The 17553-nt window shown below is 35.9% G+C and overlaps 1 protein-coding gene across 2 annotated transcripts in view; it reads left to right on the top strand.

The window, feature by feature from the left end:
• The window catches only part of SIPA1L2 (signal induced proliferation associated 1 like 2), an 85744-nt gene that overhangs the window by 27053 nt on the left and 41138 nt on the right, over nucleotides 1-17553 (top strand). For both annotated transcript variants that reach the window (XM_075707419.1, XM_075707418.1), the window contains exons 6-8: nucleotides 1378-1535; nucleotides 3074-3650; nucleotides 9160-9434. In XM_075707419.1, the coding sequence (XP_075563534.1) occupies nucleotides 1378-1535; nucleotides 3074-3650; nucleotides 9160-9434 (1010 nt within the window). The remainder of the gene's footprint in view (nucleotides 1-1377; nucleotides 1536-3073; nucleotides 3651-9159; nucleotides 9435-17553) is intronic.

The raw sequence follows: 17553 nt of genomic DNA, 5'->3' as shown, positions 1-17553 counted from the left end.
TTCATTTGGGATTTTGATTATGTTTAAAATAATATAGATTTACTGAGTGCTTTAAAATTGTGGCTTTGGCCCTTCTTACTACCTTTAGAATACCATCCTTTGTGTTATTTTAGGAAATATAATGAAAGATACTGACAGGTCTTAGGCTTTAGCCCGTGCAACTTTGCTTTTTTTTTGGTAGGTGAAATACTAACTTTTAACTGAGAAATACTCTTTTATTAGAAAGATTATGTTCTGTAAAATCAGCTCGACAGAGAAATTTTTATTTGTTCCGTCATAAAGTTTTCAAATAAATTTATTCATATATCCTTTTTAGTTACACATGAGCTAAGGTAAAGCTTTAAGTGTCTGTATGCTATTAGTTGACAATGCAAGGTCTTTAGCAGACTTCGGGTGGATATTTAAAATGTAGCACATGCTAATTTTTTTTATCTGGTAATATACATGGATGTTTTGTAAGCAAAGGTATTTAAGAAAAAAGTGTAAAAAAAATTTAAGAGGCACAATATACTGTGGTGAGGAAAGTGAACATCATTTTACTGTGGTGTTTTGTTGGGTTTTTTACTGTGGTGTTTTGTTGGGTTTTTTACTGTGGTGTTTTGTTGGGTTTTTTACTGTGGTGTTTTGTTGGGTTTTTGAGGGGGAGAGAGAGAAGTGGTCCCTTATTGCTGGATAAGTTTTGTAGGTTTCATGAAGTTTTAGTCTGTAACAATGATTAGTAGTTTAAATTATTCCTTAAATATATTTTGATGATCAAAGCTACCAATTACAAGAATAAGTTTTTAATTAATCAGTTTCTAATAGCTATTGTTTCTCCATGAGTATTGTCTGTCTCAGCTCTGCTCCTCTAGTATGCAGTTGTTAAAATTTGTGATGAGTTTTCATGATAATCTATTTTAAAAAGAAGAAAATCATAATATTAAGGACAATATTTAATAAAAATGCAACATGGAAAAGGAAGGTTTATTGAGAAATGAAAAATATAATACTGTTTTTCTATAGAAGCAAGTATTACACTGTAAAGAGGGAACTGATGTGCAGTTCTCTGGATAGTAAGAAATGTCAAGTGATGTAACTTTTTTTTATTACTGAAGTGATACACTAAAGTAAGAGAAATATACTTTTCTGAGAGCTAGTATGGGGATGCAAGAGAACTCACTAGTATTTTGTGACCTTAGCCCAATTTCCTTTCCCTATCTTTCTGCAGTTCAGTCCGATATCCTGTATCTGTAGCTATCCAGGATATGATGAATTAAAAATTATTTCTGAAAAATTAAGCTTAATTTATTTTGGTTTGGGTTTTTTTTTTTTTGCTAAAATGAAGAAATTGTGATTATTTTTTTATAACTAATTTTTCAATGCATGTTTCTTGTCTAGCTACTAAGGAAAAGGCATATAGGAAATGACATAGTTACCATTGTCTTCCAAGAACCAGGAGCACTTCCTTTTACTCCAAAAAATATTCGTTCCCACTTTCAACATGTATTTGTCATAGTCAAAGTGCATAATCCTTGCACTGAAAATGTGTGCTATAGGTGAGTAGAGCCTTATAACTATTTAAGTTTGTTATTAAGACTACATTGGAACTGCCTCTTCTAACAGTTTTGTATTTCCTAAGAATATTATGTATACCATTTTAAAATTTCCGCTACATTTTCTGTGAGTTTGAAACCCCAATGTCTCCCTTGCACACATCTAGAGTTATGGGGCACAGTTTGTAGACTTAAATGGGTATATGCAGAACTGTGTTGCTGATTTATGGGCACAAAATGGGGATATAACAAGTTAGTAAAAATAAGATTTGCAGACATAGCAATAGAAATTAATTTAGAATTTTTATTGCACATTTCCTTTTTCAAAGAAAGTGATTTAAAATAAAGTATTTTAGAATGCTATTAATCTGTGTAAATCCAAGTATGACAGTATGACACTGGGATGAGTCATGGCCTTTAAGCACACGAATGAGGACTTTTGAGGAGTATAAAAACATCTCAGATTTCAGATGACCTTAACTCTCACATTTAAGTTACTGCATCATGAATTCTAGCAAGGTAACTGGGGTGGAAGCATAGTTCTGAACTGATTGGGAATTGTGCAAATAATGATAAGGACTTGAAGCATGATGGTGCAGGTTTAGCACGTATAAATGTTATTTATTCATTGTTTAGAATGAAATTAAAGTATATCATGAGGTCAGGTCATATTACTGTCTTTTAGCTGTCTTTTAGAACTTAAGCTATCTTTTAGAACTTGATTTTTGTTTCAGTAGCTCTTTTGTGTTTAATAATACATGGCATTTCATAAGTTACATTTTTCTTATTACTAAATGATGTCTGTCATCCCAAATGTGACTGCATTTCAGTCAAACTAGTGGTAGTTGTATGTAGTTTGCACAGTATTTTGAAATCCTTTTTCAGTTGAAATACATTATGTAGACATCAACTGTAGGTATAATTGTATCAATGAGAAAATATTCCTATTTCTTTTACATCTTGCTCTGTACTGTCCATATCAAGAATTGCAGGTATTTTGAATTTTTATGAACACAGAGTAGGCAACCTAAACAGGTATAGAATGCTGCCGTTATAGACACATTTGACACCGGTACTTTGTCTTCACACTTCATTGTAGCAAAATGGCTGAGGATTAAAACAAATTCTGTTCCTATTTACATATTTCTTATTTTTAAGATCATGCAACTGAGTGACAGCTGAAAATGGATAGTCAGACTTACATTAAAAAAAAATTAAAAATACTTCTCTCATTTATGTCTCACAAAGCATTTTTATATTTATTCCATTAAAGAAAGGAGACAGTGACACCCTGAGAAGTCATCCTTGATTTTTTTTTGTGTTAGTAAGATGCATCCATAATATCTTTTATATATCTAAAAGAAAAAAGCCATTTTAAAACAAGACAGCCCAATCGGTTTTCTTTGTGTCTAAAGTGTCTGAAAACTGACATGTCAAAGCTAAACCCATCTGTGCAAATGGACTGCACAGATCACAATTCTGCTTATCATCTGATTTTTTTTAAGGAATTAACCACTGTATTTTTTTCTTTCTATTTCCAGTGTTGGTGTTTCACGATCAAAAGATGTACCTCCGTTCGGTCCACCCATTCCCAAAGGAGTAACTTTCCCCAAATCAGCAGTCTTTAGGGACTTCCTTTTAGCCAAAGTTATTAATGCTGAAAATGCAGCACATAAGTCAGAAAAATTTCGAGCCATGGCCACAAGGACACGTCAAGAATACTTGAAAGATCTGGCAGAAAATTTTGTTACCACAGCTACAGTGGATACTTCAGCGAAGTTTAGCTTTATTACTTTAGGGGCAAAAAAAAAGGAAAAAGTGAAACCAAGGAAAGATGCACATCTATTCAGTGTTGGAGCAATTATGTGGAATGTGATTGCACGAGATTTTGGCCAGTCTGCTGACATTGAATGTCTCCTTGGAATCTCCAATGAGTTTATCATGCTGATTGAAAAGGAATCAAAAAATGTTGTGTTTAACTGCTCCTGCAGAGATGTTATTGGATGGACGTCTGGATTAATGAGCATCAAAATATTTTATGAAAGAGGAGAATGTATTCTTCTGTCTGCAGCAGATAATTGTACTGAAGACATCAGAGAAATTGTTCAAAGACTTGAAGTAAGTACAGTTTCTAAACTGGAATTCTAAACTTTTTATGAAGAGTTACTTGTCTACATCTCCTTTGAGATATAATTAAAAATGTCCTATGTTAATACTTTGGGAGTGTTTTCAGTCTTCAGAGAGCATTACAAACAATCCTCATAACAGCATATGAGATAAGGGTTATCAACCCACTTTCAGGGATGAGGAATCTGATACCAATAATCTGAAAGACTTGCCCAAGGCCATGGTTGGTTTCAGTGTTGAAATCAGGATTGAAAGGCTAAGCTTGTGTCTTCTCTTGCCTGTAGCCTGTTCTCAAATCACACCTTTGTGGGTAGAAATATACCTTAATTTAAAAATATACAAAATCTTAATGTGTAAAATTTACTCACTTGGACTTTTATGATAATCCATGTGAATATTAGCAGAAAAATTTGTATAAGTGATTCTGTTGATTTGGTCCTCTATACTGAGCAACTGCAGGAAGTAAAGACCAATTAATGCCAGTTTTTACAGCTGACTGGATCAAGTTTTTCAGATGCTTGATGACCCTGTTAGCACAACTGTCCTGTCACTATTTCAGTCAGTACAAATGAACTGACAGGAACTCCGAGGTAAAAGTGCTGATGCATCTACTTCATGTGGTTACACTTTGCCCTTTGATCATAATTTAAGTGATCTGGATGGTCTCAGTTTTGTTTATATTAGAAAGCCTGGTACTGAAAAGAAATCATTATGCTTACCATTTTCACACTGGAACAGTTGGATTGCAGCTGATGTTTTAGGGCCGCTGTAGTTCTGCAGTCACATTGAGCATTGCTCAATGTCGTGCTCTAAATAATAACCTTTTTCTTCCAAAGTACAATTAATCTTTCAATACATGAATGTATTTAAACTTTTCTTGCCACTGCTATATAATCCTTTTCACTGAGGTCTTCAGTTTCACTTTCCTTAGACAGATATTTCCCTTCTGAAAAATAACATATGCATAGTTCACTCCTATTACGTATTGCTAAATAAACAATATAAATTGCTTAACACAGATGGAAAACAAGATGCAAAGTTCTAGTGAAAACTTCTGCTGTCATCAGTGATGACAATTTCTTTTGCTGTTTTTCACTTCTTTGGTTTTACAAAACATGGAAATATCACAGTTGCTGAGGATAGATCTTTAAAATTCAGTAATTAAAACGATGAAATGGCTATCTATATTTACTTGAATACTTCCTCTCTTTTATGGTCAGATTTTGGGTTAAATAATGACAAATTGGCTTTAAGCCTCAAAAATTTAGCATCAGTTACTGCCAAGTTAACCCGAATATTAGCTTCAAGTATCTGTTCCAATGAACTCTGGCAGCCTTCTGTCTTTCACTGCCACCTATCCAACTTTCACATTGCTTAAAAGAATTAGCTGTCATTACTTGATTTAAAACTTTTTTCATCCCTGTTTCTTACCTCATATTTTTCTCCTTTTTCCCTGCTTCTTCCTGTCTTTTGAAAGCTGCAGGTTAATGTTATTCCCTAGTTCGTTTATGACGTTGAATGCTTTCTAAACAGTCCTTATATACATTTTGATATGGAAGCTCAGACGTGACCATTACAACCACTAAAAAGTATTTAAACCTCTGATTCCAAACTTCATATGCATCCTTTAAAAACCTTTTAAGTGACTCAGAACACACTAAGGTCAACAACCACATATGCCAGCAGATGCTAAAGATGAAATCTCAAACTGTGACGTAATATTGAACTTCAGTGACCAGATAATTAATCCTTTTCAGTCACTAGTAAAAGCATTTCTTAAAACCAGTGAGTAAAATGTTGCAGTTACTAAATGAGGTTGTCAAAGAAATAACTACATTTTATTGCCTGGACTTAAATCATGCAGATGAATAGGAAACCTGTCTGAATATTCAGATAAAGCAAAGATGTGAAAAGCTGACACTGTGATTTTGGTTTGTACCAAAGAATCCATTCAGGACTAAAAAAAGAGCTGGGATTTGTCAGTCTAGAGTCAGATCTGTATTTGTGGGGGAGAATATCTAGTGATATAAAGCAGAGAGCAGCAAAAGCAAACTGTAGATTAATTTGGCGGGCTGTATTTGAACGCAGAAAAAGCAGTGGTTCTGAGCTTTAGGATAACAGAGAATGGCAGAATGATACAAGATTAAATGAAAACCCTGAATGGATCTTTAGACAGGAATCTGAATAGACAAAATTTCCTTAGAAGCCTGTATCTAAAGAACCTCGCCACCTTCTTCATGGGACTTAGAGGATCTCTGTCTTTTCATGTCATCTGTATTAAGTGCATTTAGAGAAGCCTGCTCTTAGTTCATGCACAGCCACGTGCTCAGTGAAACAGCAACCAAGTAAGCAGAATGACCTGTTTTGAAGTGGAGCAGCACTATGTTTTATGTGACATTACTGTGTAAAATGCAGTGTCACCTTTTAGGGGATATACTTGTGGAGGACTTGATTTCCTGGAATCATTTCCATTGGGAATAGATTAATCTTTGGGAGGAATGTTTATCTTCCTTCTCTTTTAGCCTTTGAATGTTTAACTAACTCGAAGAAGAGATTTTGAGTGCCCTGAGTTAGGGAAATCCATATACTTTGGCTGGTGCATTCGTTCTGCAGTGTTCTCTAATTGTGACATAATGATAGAGGTGTCTGCCTGCGCCCCCCCCCAAAAAAAAAAAGAAAGAATATTATGTAGTTTCATAAGGATAAAATTCCATCCCTCAGCTGGGCTCTTGACTCTAATAGCATGTTCTTCTTTTCACTGCATGACTAATTATTGTATGTATTTTGGAAACTTGGGACAGAAGTGTAGGGAAACTAATGAAGAGCTGAAACTTTCGTTTTCACTTATCTAGTTCATAAATTATGAAAGTCTTGTTGAAAATTAATCGTGACTGAAGATGAACCTCAGAGCTGGAAAAGAAAGAGTTAAAGCTTAGTGCTTTCAGCTTGCTGTATAGCTCTATTACTATATGCGCAGTTATAAACACAACAGAAAGTTCTGTTTAAAATGGAAAACTTCTAAAAGATACCAAAAATTCAGAGCTGAATAATGAGAAAGGAAAGAGCTGCTTTTTTTGATAGGAAGACCCAGAACATGATTTTATAGCAAAACCTCCAGAGTACATTTTGGACATCTCAAGAATGACTTTCACATTTTAACTTTGAAGCCTACATCGTCAGAAGTAACTGGAAGGTTTATGAAGTCCAAGTGCTACGGTTTAAGTAGCCTAAATTTGCCAGGCAATGATTCTCAGAATAACAGATCCCTGCAAGATCTTTCTCCAATGTTTCACAGCTCAATGAAGATTAGCCCTTAAAGAATGAGGGCTAACTGTATTTCATTACCTTGAGTTTATCACAGGTTAAAAGTATGAGCATGGACCAGCTCCCTCAGGTCAGCAAACTTACAGTAACTCATGGTTCTGTGGCACTTTGTTCTCATGCGTGCAAGTTCTAATTTTTTCTGCTGAGTGACAGGTATCCATATAGAAATATTCTAGAAAGGCAATAGTGCTTACTAAGGTACAGAAAACCGTGACTTTCAGTCACTGACCAAGTCTGCGAGCTTAAGTTACACAAATATTCCAAAGTTTTTCCAGTCAGCCATTGGATTGGGAAGGTAGTAGAATTTAGGCCTCTCATCCCTGATTCGATAACAGACTTGGACAAAAGATTTGTCTAAACAGGAAGTGTGAAAAGTAGGCTATGAAAGTAAGTTAGAGTGATATTTGCTATGTGTTAGGTTTCTTTGTCGATGATGGAGACGTACTTTCATAACAGTTGCCAGTGAAGGAGACAGTCCCATCCATTCCCTGCCTGCCACCCCTTTGGAACACTATTTTAAAAAGTACTCTGTTTTTCAGCTGTATCATATCTCTGGTATGTCTGCATGGCTGTACAAGTGGTAATGTGATACAAGGGACAGTGTAGTGGTAATAGGGTCTTAGATAAGTTTAAACCTCCCATGAAACTGCACCTAGTCAGCTGCATCTGACCCAGCTAGTGAAAGGAGTGGTTTTGTGACAGCTTTACCCAGTCACAGTGCCAACATCTCACTAGCTGCACAGTCCCACTCCCTTGCCGTGCAGCCCTGAATTAGGCCGGGTCATGCTTCTGTGGGAAGCACACAATAAACTAGTGAGCTAGGCTGCCCAGATTCTGGCTCAAGTAGACAATGGAGGGGGAGAATGACTCTTCCAAAATAGCCTCCTGAATTAAGCTGAAGCTATAAAGCAACCTTTGCAAAGACCTATCCTATACAACTGACTATACAGGACACTAGCCTCCTAACTTAAGCACCTTAAATTAGATGCCTGAAGTTGAGTGGTGTGTGTATCTTTGTTACACACTCTAAAAGCAAACATAAACAGCATGAACACCTTTGTGGAACAAGATGTGCTATGGAACTGCTCTTAATGCAGCATGACCTTGGGAATATCCCTTGATCTGCATCATAACATATGCATCTTTAAAAGGCAGATATTTGCCTTGCTGGAGTGTTACAAAGCACTGTGAGATCTTTGAATGATATACGTTATGAACAAAGATTTTTGATAATGTTGTTTCACAGTGCTTAAGTTTTTGTTCTAATTGTACTAATGGAGCTAAAATACATACTGGTTTTGTGACACTGACAGAAGGGAATGTTAGGGTAACTCACAAACTTACTTTGTAATGTGGCCTAGAATTTGGTCTTCTGAGTCTGGTGCAGTATCCCAGCATGCACACTACTGTATGATTATTTTTTATTGGGCAAAACTGTTGAGGACTTGTTACATAGTATATAGAAATGAGCTGCTTAGCAAAGTCTGAATTTGAAGGATTTGGGCTACTCTATATAATGACAGAATTACTTTTCATTGAATATGAAGAAAGTCATTTTCTTGTTTCTAAATTTCCCAGTGGCATGAAAACTCTTATCCTCTTTTAGTGATGTCCACATCTGGAGACAGTGGTAGTTAGGAATCTGGCTACAAGGCAAAATAAATCAAAATTATCCTCATTGCTATGTTCTTGAGGAAGAAAAGCTGCTAGAACTGAAGCATTTCACTTAATTTGGCTCATGTTATATCTCGAGTTTAATACTAATACTGAAGAAAAAAATGCTTGCACACCTGCAGTCAGTTAGCCAACAAGAATGAAGTAACTGACAGGACAGCATTTTGCTTGCTTTGTGTTTTGAAACTAAAGCAGCTGTTAAGTTTTCAGTAAGATATAAATGGTATTGTGTTAATGCTGGGCAAGGGGAAGGAACTTGATACGGGTCAGCTGCTTGCTCCAGGAATGTAAGATTTTTAGCATTGTGAAATGTTTTGTTCATTTTGTTTTATGCAGAAGCCTTCATTCAACCACAAATGTTAAAATAATTGTTAATATTAGTATATTAAAGATATTTAATGCCAAGCCATACATGGCTTTGTAGTGTCTGAAAACAGATCTGTTTGTTTGTCCAAAGAAGTGAGTGTCCTGACAGTAGCGTAACAATCTGATACTTCTTTAGATAGTGACCAGAGGATGTGAAACCACGGAAATGACCCTTCGGAGGAACGGGCTGGGCCAGCTTGGATTCCATGTGAACTTTGAAGGCATAGTGGCAGATGTGGAGCCCTTTGGTTTTGCATGGAAGGCAGGCCTACGGCAAGGGAGCCGCCTGGTTGAGATCTGTAAAGTGGCTGTGGCAACTTTGACTCATGAACAAATGATTGACCTTTTACGTACATCGGTGACAGTAAAAGTGGTGATTATTCAACCACATGAGGATGGAGCACCTAGAAGGTAACAAGCAACAGTTCTCAGTGTGACATCTCTATCTGTTTGGATTTTTTCCTCTGCTACTGCTTAAATGATGGCTCAGGAAATGGATATTGTCTGTCATGTTTGGTGAGAATATTATTGAGGTTCTTAAAGCAATCTTTTCCCCAAAACCCCTATTGGCTTGTAATAGAAGATGGGATCCTGTAAGAAATTGAATGGGGAATTTACTTCTATATGGCTTTGAAAGAGTAAGAAGTAAACTTTAGTGCATCATGACTGAGCTATTGTGAAAGCTGATGTGACTTCTTTTCTTCCACAGGAGAATTTTATATTTTAATACTAAATTTGAAAATTGGGAATTCTTCTCTGAAAACTGCACCTTGTCTGTCTGTGACATTTCTCTGACTCCTGACTATTGAAAAAGATTTGGTTTATTTTTTCTTATGTTGAAGTTTTAACAAAAGTAGTGAAAGACTGGGTTCTGGACATATATGGTACCAAGTCTTAGAGCCCTCCTCACTTTCTGCAGACTTCTAATTTAGTCATATTAAATGGTGAATTACATCAACGAAATCATCAGTTAAAGCAAAGAAATCTTTCTGCAACATGAATAAATGCTCACACACTCAGGAAAAGACTGTAATAAAGATTATTATAGTGACTATACCATTGTTTTCAAGGATGAAACGCAATTTTCTTTTGTCAGTGTTCCTTTTTTTGGTGACAAAAAGATTTTTGCTCTTCTCTCCATTTTTTAATATTATGAGGTAGAGAAGAAGTAGGGAAAAATGAAAACTTTATAATAATATGACTTTATTTCTCACATGCCTTGTCTAGGCACTGTTAATTTGGCTCATTCTAAATGAGAAGTGTACCGGAGTAAATTGAATTACTTGTCTTCTTGTAGAAGGCCAACTTTAAATCTCTTGTTGATTTTTAATTTAACAGAAAAAACATTAGATGTGTTGCTTTTGGCAAGACAACAAGCCATAAAATTTTACGTAGCGTGCAGCACTATGAAGTTGGTGCCAACTGTACACGAATACTGTTTAATTGGTGGCAATTCTCCAAGTAGTCATTGGCCTGATGAATGACACAGAAGTGCCCTCCCCTACCTCAACCTGCATGTCTATGCATTGGGTTCCTTTCTGAAGAAAATGCCTGTGAATGTAGAATACCACCGTTTTGCTTAGTTGGATAGAATTTGCAATTAAGCCTCTCTTTGCTTAGCTTTGCTATTCTCACCATCTGCTTCTGGGTATGAATTTTCACTGACTTGTTTGGTATACAATTCCAAGCTGTTTACAGAATATCAGCCTAATGAGCTGATCCTATTATATTGAAGGTAAAACCGTGTATTTTATAGGCCCTGATGGAAAAATACATGCTATATGAATTGTTTATATCTTCTTTGATACATTTTTAGAAATAAAATGTTAAAATCCCAAATCAGTGCGATACATGGCACTCCATCTATGTGTAGGAGGAGTTTTAACTGAGTGCCACCAAACTGGGAAAAATCTGCAAAAGCTGTTCTTGTTTATAAATTTTTTTCATTTTTAAAACTGTGTGACTAATTACTAAGGAAAATGAATTTTTTTAAACTATGTTTCTATTCTAAAATATGAAAAACACCAAAGCATTTATGCTTAAGTTCTTTTCAGCCTCATCTCTCCAGTATAAAAATCTTCACTAATGCCTCTTTCTCTCAAATATCAACTTCTTACTGAAACAGAAAGCTCCTCATTTTCCACTTTATATCCCTAAAATATGATTAGTAATTTTGATTGCCCAACTTTAAAGGGATCCCATATCCAAGAGTTTCGAGCTTGCCTTTTCTCAATGTTTATAATCTAAACAGAGCAGACAGAAGGCAGTATAGATATCAGGTGACAAGACTGAGAGTTGCCTCTGACAAACATGACCTATGACGTTGTTTGTAAAATATATTAATGAGCAGGGGAATGAGGAGAAGGCAGAAAGGCATAAATTACCACAGGTTTGGAGAAAGCAGATAGCCTATCACAGCTACTTGCTAGTTAAAACTTATGCAAATCCATCTCCCTGTCTCCTACTCAATTGCTTGTCTTAGCCATCTGCAATGATTTATCTTGCAGAATCATAGAACAGAGAATAGTTGAGGTTGGGAGGGACCTCTGAAGATTGTTGAGTCCAACCCCATTGCTCAAAGCAAGGTCAACTAGAGCAGATTGCTCAGGGACATTTTCACTGGGTTTTGAATATCTCCAAGGATGGAGACTCCACAACTTCGGTTCCAGTTTTGGACCAACCTTACAGTAACAAATGTTTTTACTTATACTTCAGTGGAATTTCCTATATTTCAATTTGTGCACCTTGCCTCCTGTGCTTTTACTGAATACAACTCCGAAGAGTCTTACTCTGTCATCTTTTCTCCCCATCACCCCATCAGGTATTTATACACACTGATAAGATCCCTCCTAAGCCTTCTCATTCCCAGGCTGAACAATCCCAGTGCTCTCATCCTCTCCTTGTGTTTCAGATGCTCTGACCCCAATCATCTTTGTAGCCCTTTGCTGGACTTGCTCCAGTATGTTCATGTCTCTCTTGTACTCTGGTATGAGGTTTACAGAGAAATTTACAGGCAGTAGTTTTGGATATAAAATAGGAGTATCTGGAGAACTAGAATCCATTTCACCTTCATTTGACAAGAAATGTCGCTGTCCTTGGAGAACCCATGCGTGGCTGTATAGGATAGAATTGGGTTCTGAGTGATTTCCAACACATATCTGTGAGCAACAGTTAAGGCAGGTGTGCCAGCTCATCAGAAGAGAACTTTCTTACTGTCAAGTAACTCTAATAATTGTCAAATAACACTCAAAATAAACATGCAGATATTTCCTTCAAAGTTGGGGGTCCATCAGTCCTTGATCCATATGCTGCACATGTCTAGAAGAATGATGGTTCAAAAGCAGGAGAAAGCTTCACCTGTATGCTCCAATAATTATTGCTTTCATTCACAGCTGTTTTTACAGATTTTCTTCTAAGAAATGATACTTCAGTCTATGTGATGTACGTAGAACAGTAGATTTGGAGGCTGAAATAAGTACCTTGAAAGTTTGACTCATTCTACAGAGCATATGATATTCTGGCAGTTGGGGTTTTTTCTCTGTATTTCAGCCTTATTTCTCAGGGTAGATATTGGTAGTTTATAAAAAAAATTTAGGTTAAATGCCATAATCTGGGGTTTCAAGTTCAGCCACTAAGCTTTTGCCCACAGTGCATAGATATAAAACTACATTCATCTTTGTTTCTACAAGAATCAGTTGCATTAAGAATTGACATACATTTACAAGAATATAAATATAACTTTAGCAAAAAAAATTTCATAGTTTCATGAAAAATCCCCATGTATCATTTTATTAATGCCTGTCTTTCATTTACTGAGGTAATCAGCTGATTTCCACTGCTTGAAAGAGTGGTTTCTGCCTAGTGTCTGCTGGGTTTTAGGAATGTGAAGCAACGAGGACTTTCTTTTTAGGTTGCTTATTAGCACTGGATCCTTGCTGGGATCAAATTCTGAAGTGAGTTTACACAGATTGGACATGAGTCCCATGGAGTGTCTTAGGAATTACACCCTTCAAATGAAAATGTGTTTCAAGTGTGCAAGGGTGTTTCCAAAGCAGTCCCAGTCCCTTGGAAAAATATCAGCTGAAGTGGAGATCTTTAATCAAGTTCTTAACTTGACTTTTTTCTCTGTTAGCTTACCCACAAATAGAATCATAGAATCGTTTAGGTTGGAAAAGACCTTTAAGATCATCCAGTCCAACCATTAACCTACACTACCAAGTCTACTCTAAGCCAATCAAGGGTAGACTAGACTAAACCATGTCCCGAAGTGCCACATCTACCCGTTTTTTGAACACTTAAATCATCCTCAGTATATCATATATAATATATATAATATATCATCCTTTATATTTTAAAAGAAAACCAACAAAGTGTAAGTGTGCATACACTGAGAATATTGGCAACGGACTATTAACAATGAATTTACTTGTTGCTGCAGAATGTCTTGTATTAATTTATTTCAGCATGAAAATAAATTATTTGAAATGTTGAAGGTGCTTACAAAGGAATGTTACAGCATGATTAGGAAATTACAGAGGAAAATTCTGCTCAATAAATGAATTCTATTACTTAGTGTAGATCCTTCTACCTATGGTCTTGATAGCAGTATATGCAAAAGCAATCATGGAATAAGGCCTTTCATTTACTATCCTGTAAAATTAATGAACTTGAGACAAAGCTCCTGCTGTTTTCAGTTTGCTCCAGCAATTAAATAATCATGCACAAATTGAGAAATCATAATTATTTGCAAGGCACCAGGCTGATATTTAGATAGAAAGAAGAAATTGCTATTTAAAACATAAATTCTTTAAATTACAAAGCAGCATTAGAACAAACATGCTAGTCAGTGTATTCAGAACTGAATAAAGTCTCCTTGTGACATATTTGTTTCTATGCTATGTCTTTCCCTTCAGAATTGTTGATTTGTTCTTCTGTTGTTGTCAATATTACAGTGTAATGCTAGAATTATACACATTTTAACAGGAGAATAATGATGTTCATTCTAATTTGCTTTCACTGGTGGTGTCACACTAATGCTCAAGGACACTATATCCTTAATCAGTCAAATCCAATCAAGGAATTCAAGTACTTCTAAATCCATTTTAAACTGTAGATTCTGCTAGAATCTTACTCACTACGCTGAAACTTATGTGTCTGTCTGAGTTCAACTGCCATTATGTATAAACTGCTTAAGAAAGGTTTAAGAAACAGTTTCTAGAAAGTTCAGAAAACAAACAAAACTTTAAGCAAAATTTCCAGGGATGAGCAAGAAACAGCAGCCCAGGTACAACCACTGTAAGAGATGTAGCAGCAGTAGTTTCCACCCGTTGGTCTGAACAAGTAACAGACTTTTTTCCTGCTGTTGTAGGCAATTTGGAAATGGAAATATTTTAGTAACTATGTCTGAAACTGCCTGTGGGCTGTTATTAAGTACTACTGCATTTCTTTGAGGTTGTTTTATTCTCTTGAACTTTGCAAACTTTCTTACAAATAAAACAGGTGTAATGACTTTCTGTATTTTCCAGTCCTCATGCTTGTTCCTCTTACACAATTGTGATCTTATTAGACAATTGTGTTTCTAGGGCTTTTTTTAAGTAACAGATAACGAACAGAGTATATAATGTTTGAAAAAATGTTTTTGGAAGTGGAAGGGTTTACTGTGTGGAGGAGTTCAGATCTTTTCCCAAGGGTGCGTGCCATAAGCTGGTGGGACAGTTCATATGGACTTCAGATAATTTTTTTTTTTTTTTTTTTTTAATTAAGCCTTCTGAGCTAGAAAGAAGTTAGGTCTAGAATTGCTGGCAGGATACTGCCAGACTAACAACACTTGAGGCGGGTTAAAGCAGAAAAACCTGAAACTGAACTTTTGGTTGTAAAAGTAGAATTTGGACATACCAAAATTTTCAATTAACACCCCCGCTACTAACCTAAGAAGGCTGCAAATACCTGAAAACTCTAGTTTATTATGTTTTTTTAGAGGTAACTGAAAGAATTAGCACTAAGAAAACACAATGAAATTAATTGGAAGCCATTATCACTTGCAAAATTTAATCCTTTACCCAACAAAAAATAAAATGGTAGAAAATGCTTAGCTTTCTTTACTGTCAGAATTACTGTTCTTCTTATAACATTATTAGATTCAGGGAATGAGATGTATGCACTGTGACTTAGCCTGATGGAGACTCTTGGCAAAAACGAACCCTGTCAGAACTCTGGTTAGCACCAGAGATTTTAACCTAGGCTGTTACATTTTAAGTGAAGGTCCTAATAGAAGGTCAATGTCACAGTAAGACCTTTTGGCTCTCCCCTTCACTGTGAAGTCTCTGCCACTCCTCGTGCCTTTGAAAGGGTGGCAGCACCAGCAAACAACAGAGCTTAGGCATAAGGTATGGGCTGCCCTTTTCCCCATCTTTAATATGTCATGCACCATGTGCTTTGTCTCTTCTCTAAATAACCATCATAAATAAATATCATGGTTTTCTTCTGCATAAAAGAAAATTACTTTTTTTATTGTTTAAAAAAAAAACCACAAAAATTGTTTTCTGTCACTTTTTATAAATTCTTTTGAGCTTTATTCTACCCAATATAGTTTTCAAAGAAAAGGATGTGTAAACTTGGCCTTTGCCAGTATATACAATTTGCATTTTAAACATCTTTCCTTAAATTCCTTGTACTTAAGAGAGTAAGGCTAAGTATGCAGCATTACTGTAATCCTTGGGAAGCTGAAACTTTATTGTACGAGCATCTTTTTCTATTTTGATTTGCATCAAAACAAAGGAAAACCTAGACAAAGTATGTAACATATGGTTGCCACCCAGAAATAGTCTAACAAGAGAACTATAAACTAAAAAGTTACAAAGTTTAAAACAGTTCTCTGATGCTTATCATATTTCTCATCCAAGTAAAAAAGTCTTTGAGTTTTTCTTACATTTAGTGACAAATGCAGGAGTTAGTTATAATTGCTGAGGTTTATTATGTGTAGAGTTGTTACAGTCAAGCAGGGGAAAAAAAAATGCCAGGCAAAGCTCTGATTGTCTCTATGGAGAGATGTAAATAGGAGTTCCAGACTTTCCTCCCCTCCCCAATTATTCAACATGATTGAAAAAACTCAAGAGAACTATATGGTTTTTGGCATTTTGAAGCTTAATATATTGCCCACTCAATTCTGGGTCAGCAAAGAAGTTTTTCATTGTAAATAACTTGGGGTATATATACCTACTATTCTATAAAACAGTTTTTATGATCCATTTTTGTTACGTCTGGGTTGGAATGTGCAACATCTCTGCAGAAATTGCAAGCATTTTGATCTTTACCTCATTGGAAACCTTTTGGGTTCGTGTAATCATAGGATAATTCAGGCTGGAAAGGACTGCAAGGGATTATCTTGTTCAACCTCCTGCTCAAAATGGAGTCAGCTATGAGGTCAAGCCAGGTTATTCAGGGCTTTACGCAGTCAGGGATTCAAAAACTCCAGGGATGGAAACTGCATAATCTCTCTCTGGGAAATGTATTCTGTTTGGTTTTCTTCGATGAGGATCATTTTTGTTTTCCTGTATATTCTCATGTGTGGTCCTAATCTTATTCCTTTTTCTAATCGAATTTTTTTCCTAATTTTTTCCTAATTTTTCCTATTCCTTATTCCTAATCTTGTCTCTCCAGTATCATAGAATCGTAGAATCTTAAAGACTATTTCAAAATCAGGATTCATTCTGAACTCAGTCCTTTCAGAACTCAAGGACTTAGATCTCCATTTGGTACTGTTCCCTCTACTTCATTTGTCCTCTCCGTTACTCATCGTTTCCATTTTTTAAGTTGGAGCATAATATATCTTTACATTCCAGCTATTGGTTTTCCAGCTCTTCTTCATCTTACAATCTTACTGTGAATTTTGAAGGCTCTTTAATGTCACAAAAATCTTTCCTGTTTATCTGTTTTTCCCAGTGGTTCTTCCTTCTTGCCAATAGCTTCTCAAGCCTTTATTCCCCATAATTGTTGTCTTTTGAGGTAGCTGTTTTCCTGTTCTCTGGAATTTGGAAATGTGACTTGCTCTGCTTGTGTCCTAGTTTCCATCAGCAGAGACAGCTGGGGTTGTAACTGCCTTACTGATCATACAAGTAAGTCAAACACCTTGGTTGTGTTTGGGTGTTTTCTCCTCTTTTATTTCCTGACTAGCTCCTTTCATCAGATGTCCTGTCTGTATTTCTCTTGTCTTTTTCATACAACAATGCAGGCACAGAGGCTCTTAGGAGGCCTCTAAATTGTTTGTCAGCTCACCAACACAAAGATTCTGTTTAAAACTGAATAGTAACAAAGATCAGAAGGACAATGAGTGTGTCTTCATAAAGGAGGGATTGTCAGCTTCAACTCTTCAGCTCTGTGAAGGGACTGCCAGAGTTATCACTCATCTTAAACCAGGAATGATAAAGTGGGCAGCAGCCTTATCTGAGGTTGCCATAAGCAATCGCATACATCTATTGTGCTATGAAACAATTTTAAAGTAAAACCGATTTACTATTTTTCAAATTACATC

Source organism: Pelecanus crispus, chromosome 3, assembly GCF_030463565.1.
Source record: "Pelecanus crispus isolate bPelCri1 chromosome 3, bPelCri1.pri, whole genome shotgun sequence".
In the NCBI taxonomy this organism is placed as follows: domain Eukaryota; kingdom Metazoa; phylum Chordata; class Aves; order Pelecaniformes; family Pelecanidae; genus Pelecanus; species Pelecanus crispus.
Note: the sequence above shows the minus strand (reverse complement) of the source record. Positions and strands in the feature narration are given on the sequence as shown.